The sequence below is a fragment of the Lontra canadensis genome, unplaced genomic scaffold (genome assembly GCF_010015895.1).
Source record: "Lontra canadensis isolate GAN:19392208 unplaced genomic scaffold, GSC_riverotter_1.0 scaffold29, whole genome shotgun sequence".
In the NCBI taxonomy this organism is placed as follows: Eukaryota; Metazoa; Chordata; class Mammalia; order Carnivora; family Mustelidae; genus Lontra; species Lontra canadensis.
In genome coordinates, this window is record NW_022631023.1 from 58,066 (window position 1) to 67,755 (window position 9,690).

Genomic DNA, 9,690 nt, shown 5'->3' on the forward strand with positions numbered 1-9,690 from the left:
TGTACTACCCATGCAGAGCCCCGTCACATGCACGGCCAGCTCCGGGGCCCGCACGGCCTGGGACAGCCCCACGTCCTGCATGGCGGGGGGGGGGGGGGGGGGGCTCGGGCAGCAAGGACACCACGACACACGATGCGTGAACAGTCACTTTCACAGGACGACAAGGGTGATGTGTGTGTGTCCTACGAGTTTAGAACTAGACCTAGCTAGGGACACTGTGCCACCAACTCACCCACAAGCCAGCACTGTGGACACCACTGGTGGACACCTGCAAACACAGCCTACTTCTAGAGGACGGACACAGGCAGTGACGGTGGCGAGGGACTTCCCGCCGAGACTGGCGCGGTCGGCAGATGACTCTGACGACGGGACCAAGCCCGCAGAGGCGGGTGCTGTCGCCCGCCAGGCAGCGAGAACGGGGGCTCCTGTCCCAGGGCGTCTTCATCGCTCGGGCTCCTTCCTGCAGCGTCAGGTCAGCTCCCCGCTCCCCACAGAGCGTCAGCTGTCATCTCCAGATGGGAAAGACCTTCTCTCCACCCTGGCAGAGACAACGAAAACAAAGCCATCAAATCAGCAACCACTGCAGGATGATTAACGTGCAGTATTTCCTGATAACTGAATGTCGTACAAAAGAACGACATTTAGCTGCAGAAATTTTTCTAAATACACATTAAAACTTTTAACATGAAATCAGCATAAACAAAGTATAAAAGAGGTATTGAAACATACAGACAAACCATCTGATTTTCTTTTCTGCTCTACACTAACCACTGAGTGTCCCCAGCTCAGCAGTCTCTGTGAGACACCAAGCCCCAGGCCCCAGCTGGCCACAGCCTCACAGTGGGCAGGATGGCTCCACTACCCTCAAACCACCGCCGTGGTCAGAAGATGACCCACACCACACCCCTACGCCACACGCCACCGGCCCCGCGTCCGCCCCCAGCCTTCCCGGCTCTCCACTGGGGCCTCCTGGCCACAGGAAGGGTGGACCTTGGCCGGGCCGGGCTCTGCCGTCACAGACTCACCCTCTTGCCCTCTATTTCCTGTTCTGCACATAACAGCATCCTCTTCCCATCAGGAGGATCAGAAAAATAATGCAGCGGACAAGGCCGTGTCTTGGCTGGTCAAGGGCTGGCCACCATGATCACCCCAGACCCGTCTCCCAAGACCAGCGCCCCCGCACGACTTTACAGCTAAGTATCTCACTTTCTGTGACGTGGGGTCTTGCGTGGAAGTAACAGACCAGCTCAGCGCCACGGACATGTGCCTCCTCCACACGGGGTTTCTCTGCAACACAACCGAGCCCGTGACCACGTCCCCCGGGACGACGGAGACAGGCTCGTCCATCATGAAGAGCACCTGCTTCCAGTGGGTGGTTCTGCAAGGCACGGGGCAGGGGTCACCACGCTGGAGCCGGACCCTCCAGGCTTCCCCGCAGGACGGACGCACCCCAGCCCGACAACCCGGACAGCCTCTGTGGGGGCAGGGACTGAGTTACTATGACCCAGGGCGGCGGCAGCTCCTGGACACGGCACAGATTCCGGGCGGGGGAGGGCAGCTGGCACTGGTGGCTCAGAGCACACACAGCCGGGCCCAGGGCCCTCGCTCCTTGCCACAGCCCCACACCTCCCCAAAGTCCCCTGCTCGGTCTCTGAGCTGCCAGTGCTGGAGTCCCCGTTTCTGCAGCCCAACAAGTCGTCGTTCCCGGGCAAGTCCGGTGGAAGGTGAGCGGGACAGCCGTAACATCGAGGAGACGCAGTCACACTCCCGAGCTCCTCAGGTCTTACCGGCTCTGACAGCTTGGCACGACCACCCCACACCTGGCATGCGGCCCACGGTCCCCCTCACCAGCCCACTCTCCCTCCTGCCTCAACCACTGGGAGGGTCTCTCTCTGCCCTCACAGAGCGCCTGTCCCGTGTCTGCGCCCTGCGCGCCTACACCACCTGTGTGTAGACGCACCGGGGGAAGACCACTGGGCACAGGACCGTCCCCTGCGTGTCTGCCATGGTCCTACCCTCACCTCACATCTGTGCTCGTGGGACCTGGAAGGAAAGCTGGCCAGAGCCCCAGCCCCGCCTCCTCCACAGGACACTCAGGGTGCACAGTCCCTCGCCTCTGCCCCCACTTTCCAGAAGGGCATCTGGGCCCACTGCCATAGCCAGCATCTAACCGGGTGTTGCCGCAACCCTCCCTGGTCCAGATCAGTTACCGAACAGGACAACAAAGGCCCCAGAGGGAGGCAGCATCCCCACGGGGGCTGCTGTCAGCCACTGAAGCAGACGTCAGCTTCCCAGTGTGTCGAGCAAGTGAGCGGCATCACGTTACTGCGTGAAAAACGGTCTCAAGGGGCACCTGGGGGGCTCAGTCCGTGAAGCCTCTGCCTTCGGCCCAGGTCACGATCCCACGGTCCTGGGATCGAGTCCCACATCGGGCTCCCTGGCTCAGCGGGGAGCCTGCTTCCTCCCTCTGGCTGCCGCTCCCCCTGCTTGTGCTCTAACAAGTAAATAAGTAAAATCTTGTTTAAAGAAATTTGTCTCAAGCACTGACCTTCTCCCAGAAAGTCGGAGTGGAAAGCCCCTAGAGCTCTAGGAGACCATGGGACGCTAACGCAGCTCCAGGGCCAAGACCAAGTCTGCTCCTAGTCACGAAGGGGTCAGAGGGCAGCCCAGGGGAGCCCAGCACGGGGGCGGCTGGGGCCCGGCCCCGACTCGCCCACCCAGGGCCCGCACAGCCTGCTCCGCGGCCCAGGACTGCTGGGTCTCGGCCAGAGGGCTGACCACCCGCAGGCAGGCCAGCTGCGTCAGCTCCTCCCGGGCTGCTGGCGGGGGCCCCCGCGGGAGACGCACACTCACGGGTGGAAGGGGCCTGTACTCAACACCAGCTGGGGCTCGTCCTCCTCCAGACTCTGAAACCGCACGCTGAACCAGGCCGTGAACCCGTGCAGCGCGCCGGCCTTCCTGATCTCGAAGTGCAGCTCGCCTTTCATCGTCTGTGAAGTGGACAGTAAGAAGGGGGCACGGGTTCTGTAAGCACAGGACTGGGCCACGAGGGTCCCCCAGAGCAAGAACGAGCAACTGTCCGCCCGGGCCCGCCTCACAGACCCCACCGCCCCCTGCACTGCCCTCAGAACCGTCTAGCTCAGGAACGGCCGACGGGACTCGCCGGTTTAGCTGAACACCTCCAACACCACGTAAAACTTCCTCCTCCTGAAACTACTAAAACTGGCATCAGAAATCCAAATGCTGCAGATAATGAGAAAAGGTTTCAAGCAATTTGGGCCTCATCCGCCCAGACGTGAGTGGAACCGAATTTCCTCCCAATTCTTTGCACAAGTGAAATTCCAGGCCACCTCTACTCTGCACAACTACGTGCAGACTCCAGAGTTCAGTGTCCACATTGTTCTGCCCGTCGGAACCCCGCAGGGGCTGCCCGGGACCCCACACTCGCTCGCTGCTCCTGCACCTCCCGCACACCGTAAAATGAGGTCCCGCGGCCACATGCGCCACCTCGTGGCAACAGGGGGAAGTGAAAGTAAGAATTAAGAATTCTGTCCTCAACGGTAGTGAAAACAATTTTAATTCAGTCCTTGAAGAAACCGGATATGATGTATTAGAATCCAAAGACGCTGAAAATATTAAACATAAATATGAAAAGAACAGATGATGTTGAAGAGGCCAGCGGTAAAGAAAATAACTTAAAAGTATAAAATACAAAATCAAACATAAAAAAGCAAAGACTGGGAAAATCAAAGCAAGGTTCATGATGTTCGCAGAGAAGTCTCGGTGTGCGTGCGCCGCTGACAACATGAGAGGGAAGCGCACGTCTTGTCTCACCTCCAGGTCCGCGATCTGCACAGTCCTCATGTCCAGCTGCAATATTGTACACGGCTCCGAGAGACAGTCTTCTGGTTTCAAAATGTGGTTATACTTGGGCTTCGAAAAAAACTCCTTAATTGCTAAAGATCTAGGGAAAAAGTCAAAGGCATTGCTCAGAGACGCAGACCAACATCTAGGGCTCTGACACACACATGCACGACCACAGCACTCGCTGCTTCTCTCCAGCATTCGCAGGAATTCCAAGCCACGGCCTGCGGCACAAGGACACGGAGACGGGCTGGAGGTCCCCACAGGCGGCCTGGCGAGACCGCAGTGTGAGCGCCTCCCACCTCCACCCTCTTCGCAGGGCCTGAGCTCCTGGAAACCAACCGTTCCCACGCAGGCAGTGCCCAGACCCATCCCACCGCCCTCCTCCTGACACGTGGACAGAGTCCGTGGGAGCCCAGCGCGGCTCACTCGCCTGACCCAACCTCATCACGTGGACACGTCATCTCACAGCACAAGAAGGGTGAGTACAGGACAGTAAGATATTCACAGTAAATAAGACACTCCTGTTCTAGGTGACCCTCTATGACCTGAATCAGCCCGACTCTCAGGAGGGATCCCCGCACACAGGGGCTGAGCCCCCGCACCGTCCCTCCTTGTCACTGCGCCTAACCCCACCGCGGAACGTGGTGCTTGCCCAGTCGCCACTTACCAAGGGAAATGGTTCAAAAATTAAGCACAGCACTAACTTCTAAAATAACAATTAAAAGTCAACATTTTAATGATGCCATGATATGGCCAAGTTTTTAAAAAATATTTTTCTGATAAAAATAATTATGCACATATAAAGAATTGGGAAAATACAGAAAAGTCCAAAGAAAAAACTTGAGTCTCCCATGCCCTTGCCTCGGCACTCTGCTACAGTCATTTTCTCCCCTGCAGCTTGATTTATATGTTTTATGCAAGTAGAAGCCATTCTGCGTATGTGGTCTGTGGCCTCCCGGTGTCACCATCTCTTAATCCATCGGACGGATGTACAGCAATCCGGCCACGCTCTACGGAACCGTCTGTTCCCTGTGCTGTGTGTTCCAGAGCACGCCGTGGCCCCAGAACCGACGGGGAAGGTGGTGGATGCCCCCCGCACCCACAGCTCTGGGCACACGGGCTCGCCTCCCCCATATCACCTGCAGCTCAGACAGCACCAACTGCCATTTTAATGTGATCTTTGTCCATCCGGTTGGCAAAACTGGCATTTAATTTGCATTTCAATCACTAATGATGCTGGGATTTCTTTCAAATATTTACTGGTGACTTTATTTAGTTTTTGTGACTTGCTTATTCCTGTGACTGGGCTGTAATTTCACTGGACACTCAGCTTTTCCTAACTGACTCTAGGGTCTGCCAGCGGGCACCTCCCTCCAAGCCGCGGCTGCCTTTTAAACCTTTTAAAGCTGCTGACACGCGGAGGCTGTCCGTTTGTACAGACTCGAGTCCAGCGGTGCTTTCCTTCTTTCTATTCACTTTCTTTCCATCGAAAACCTGACACATGGGCCCCCACCGATTCTGAGAATTGATGCACATGCTTTAACACAAAACTCTTAAGTCCATGTGAAATTAAATTTCAGCGCACAGTATGAGAGAAGGAAAGAAGTCTCAAGGGGCTCATCTGTGGCCCAGAACACTCTGCCGCCTGTGCCCCTCACGCCCCACGTCTCCCACACACACTGCACGGGCCCGTCCTGTGCCGCTGCTCTGTCCTTTCCTGTCTCAGGACCACTCTGCCTTCATCACTGGGCCCCCAGCTTAGACCGCACACCTGGCCCTAGATGAACGACGGGCCGGCTCTGCCGGGGACGTCTCCTCCCCATCCCCTTTGGGGTCTGGGTTGAGAGTGCAGTGGTCCAACATGTTAACTGGGGAAGGCGTCTTCCCTTGGCATTATCGTCTCTTTTTCTGAGTTGCCTAATAAAGGGCAAAAGGGCCCAGAGCCTCCCTTCTTCTGCACCCAGCAGACGTTCATGTTCACCGGGCCCTCATGGCATACATGAGACGTCCTGCAGTACTGAGCAGTGGGGCCCCCTACTTCCCAAAACTGACGCTGGCACCCCCAGACAACCATGGCATGCCAGCCCTGTCACCATCTTCTTATGAGCAGCAACAGCGAGAACATGAAGGCCTCATCAGCCAATCATTTTAAGATTACAACCAAGTTCAGTGGTACAAGTGCGTACCACTTGTACAAGCACTCTGGGGCGTTGCTTCCTCTGCAAACTGCCAGGGATGACCTCACAAATAACCTTTTCTGATCCTTTAAAACCGAAGAGATCTTAGTAGGAACACGTATTTGTGTGTTAACAGACCATGTACCCATAAAGGCCTCATCTGTAACCGTGACCACATTTTCCCACTATATTTGAGCCTTGCTAACTAACTCCCATCACACCTGCTACCAGTGTAAAGGCTCGAGGGTCAGCCTGCCGAGTGCTCAGGCCTGGCGTGAACCCCCGTCAGTGCCGTGGCGGGCTCCACACTCGGGCCGCACTCGGGTCTCCCCAGCCCGCGCAGCAGAACACACGGGCACACGCCCCGCCACACTCACTTGAGGGCACTGAGGTTGAACTCGTAGGCGTTGTCCCAGAAGAGCACCTTGCTGCGGTAGTCCCGGTCGGCGCTGCAGGGCACCAGGTGCAGCGCGGCCGTGGTCGGCCAGATGACCCCGCCCTCCTTCAGCCACACGTCCCGGGCGTACAGGATCGACTCGATCATGAACTCAAACTGCACAGGAGGGAGACACACAGGGGACACGGCGGCGGAGGCCGCGTCTGTGACCAGTTGTCTAGGGAGCCGACCTATACCCACAGCAGCGGTGGCGCTGACCCTTACCACGGCCTCGGCCAGCGTCCCACCAGCTCCCGTGAGACTGAGTCTACAGCCAGGCGGCCGCCCGTCAGGAAACAACTTCACTCCCCCCGTCCCCCGCCGCCCCACGCCAGCTGGTACCCCATTTCTAACAGCCCCAAAGGGCTGCGGAGTTTCCGCTGTCAGACTGTGTAAACTTGGCCTGGGGTATGCTCAGAATTTTCACAATCCTGTAAATTCACTGAAATCACCTCCTAAAAACATGAAACATTAAAAGCAGGCGCGCCGCGGAGGTTCACATGGCACTTAAGTCATAAGAGCAGCCTAACAGCACCCGCCACCCTCAGAGCTCCCCGGACAGGCGGGAGCGCTGGCTGTCAGCAGCGGCAGGAAGCCAGCCTTTGTGTCAGAACCAGGGAGTGTGAAGAGTGCGGGGAGTGTATCGGGAGCGTGCCGGGAGCGCACCACGAGTGTGCTGGAGTGTGCCAGGGAGCTTGTGGGGAATGGCCGTGTGCGGGGAGTGTGCGGGTAAGGCTAGAGGCACTTCATTCTGTGGCTGAAGGGAAGCCACTAAGGGTTTTTTCTCAAATAATTTCAGGCGGTTTTCATTTCAGAAGTAGTGGATGTTCAGTATGGAAAACTTCAGAAAAGTCAGAGAAGCACAAACCTAAACAAAAGTCATGAGTAAACCCAGCACCAAAGGAACCACTGCTCGCTTGGCACTTTATCCCAAGGACTTTTCTTCACGTGCACAGACACGCATGCAGGTGAAAACCATATACAGATAATTTTTAATTCTATTTTATTACACTATCTATGGTAAATCAGTTAGTCTACCGATTTTAACCCTTGTATGGATCTGTGTAACCACAATCGGGACACAGAACAGCTGCATGACCCCAAAACCCTCCTCCCACCAGCCCCAACCTCCGGAAACCGCTCAGCGGCCTCCCCGCAGCTCTTCTGGAGAATGTCACACAAAGGGAATCACACAGTACGTACTTTTGAGACTGGCTTCTTTCCCTCATAATAACAACTTTTTTCTACACTAATAGGTTCTGTCCTGTGCTTTCCATCCTGTTCTATGTCTTTCCTTGTTACAGTATCACACTGATTCCGTTACCCTTACTGATGCCACCCGGCTCTCTGGGGTCTGTCCCTGGCACCCAGGCACCAGCCGCTCATGCTCTATCGCCTGGCGGCAGCCCTGATACAAATAAACCCCAGACGCTCATCCAGTCACCTGCTGGCGGACACTTGGGTTGTTTCCAGGTTTTTGGCAATTTTAACTGGAGCAGTGTAAGCACGTGCAGCTTTCTGTGTGGGCACCGCCGGCGTTTCCGTGTCAGTACCCAGAACTGGAATCACCGGGTCACACAGCATGTGCACCGGTACCTCCAGAGGATACTGCCCAATGACCCCAGAGCGGCTGCGTCCGTGCCGGGAGCCTCGGCGGTCCATGGCACTCGGAATCACAGAAACCGCAGCCATCCCGGCAGGCGTGCAGTGGCGCCACGTGCAGCCACAGTCTGTGTCCCCCCGATGACTGCGGTGCTTCCTGTCTCTTCACACGCTCCCTTCTCAGCCATCTGTATACTCTGGCAAACTCTCTGTTCAAGTCTTTTGCACATTTTTCACTTAGGTTGTTTACTTTCTTCCTGCTGAATTTTGAGAGTTGTTTGTATATTCAGGACACATATTAAATATGTGATTTGCAAATACTTTCTCCCACTCTTACCATGTTTTTTCATTTTCTTTTACAGAGCAGACATTTTTAATTTTGATAAAGTCTGACATATGCACTTTTCCTTTAATGGATCATACTTAAGAATCAACCAAAAACTCTTTGCCTGACCCATGACAATTTTCTCCCAAGATTTCTTTTTAAAGTTTTATAGTTTTACAGTCTATGCTATTAGATCTAGAATCAATTTTGAATTTTTTGGAAGAACGTATGAGGCTCTTTTCTTTTTCACATGTGGATGGCCAACTAACTATGCCAATATCTTCCAATGAAAAGTCTATCTTTTCTCCATTAAACTGATCTTGCTCCCGTTAAAAGATTAGTTAACCATGTTTTTAGGGATCAGTGTCTCTACTTTAGCCATCGACCCATGTGTCTGTCTTGTCACCAATACCGCACTGTCTTTACCACACAGCTTTACGCTAAGTTTTAAAGTCAGGCACGTAATTCTTCAAATTTTATTCTTCTTTTAAAAATTGTATCCGCTGGGGTGCCTGGGTGGCTCAGTGGGTTGAGCATCTGCCTTCGGCTCAGGTCATGATCTCAGGGTCCTGGGATCGAGTCCGGCATTGGGCTCTCTGCTCAGCAGGGAGCCTGCTCTCCCTCTCTCCCTCCTCCTGTATCTCCCTCAGCCTGCCCCTCCCCCTGCTTGGGCTCATTCGCTCTCTCTCCAATAAATACAATTTTAACAAAACCAAAAGACAACTGACAGAACGGGAGAAGATATTTGCAAACAACATATCAGATAAAGGGCTAGTATCCAAAATCTATAAAGAGCTTAGCAAACTCAAAGAACAAATAATCCAATCAAAAAATGGGCAGAGGACATGAACAGACATTTCTGCAAAGAAGACATCCAGATGGCCAACAGACACATGAAAAAGTGCTCACACCAGTCAGAATGGCTAAAATTAACAAGTCAGGAAAAGACCGATGCTGGCAAGGCTGCGGAGAAAGGGGAACCCTCCTACACTGTTGGTGGGAACGCAAGCTGGTGCAACCACTCTGGAAAACAGCATGGAGGGTCCTCAAAAAACTGAAAATAGAGCTACCCTATGACCCAGCGATTGCACTACTGGGTATTTACCTTAAAGATACAAACGTAGAGATCTGAAGGGGCACACGCACCCAAATGTTTATAGCAACAATGTCCACAATAGCCAAACTATGGAAAGAACCTAGACGTCCGTCAACAGATGAATGGATAAAGAAGATGTGGCATATACATATATATATATATATATATATATATATATATATATATA

The 9,690-nt window shown here is 54.1% G+C and overlaps 1 protein-coding gene across 1 annotated transcript in view; it reads right to left on the reverse strand.

Moving 5' to 3' along the window:
• Positions 1 to 468: 468 nt before the first annotated feature.
• The window catches only part of PRMT2 (protein arginine methyltransferase 2), a 33,279-nt gene continuing 24,057 nt past the window's right edge, over positions 469 to 9,690 (reverse strand). Inside the window, exons 7-11 of the mRNA XM_032865172.1 lie at positions 6,422 to 6,597; positions 3,835 to 3,964; positions 2,854 to 2,990; positions 1,207 to 1,378; positions 469 to 538 (exon numbers count right to left, since the gene is read on the reverse strand). Of these exons, the coding sequence (XP_032721063.1) occupies positions 506 to 538; positions 1,207 to 1,378; positions 2,854 to 2,990; positions 3,835 to 3,964; positions 6,422 to 6,597 (648 nt within the window). The 3' untranslated portion in view covers positions 469 to 505. The remainder of the gene's footprint in view (positions 539 to 1,206; positions 1,379 to 2,853; positions 2,991 to 3,834; positions 3,965 to 6,421; positions 6,598 to 9,690) is intronic.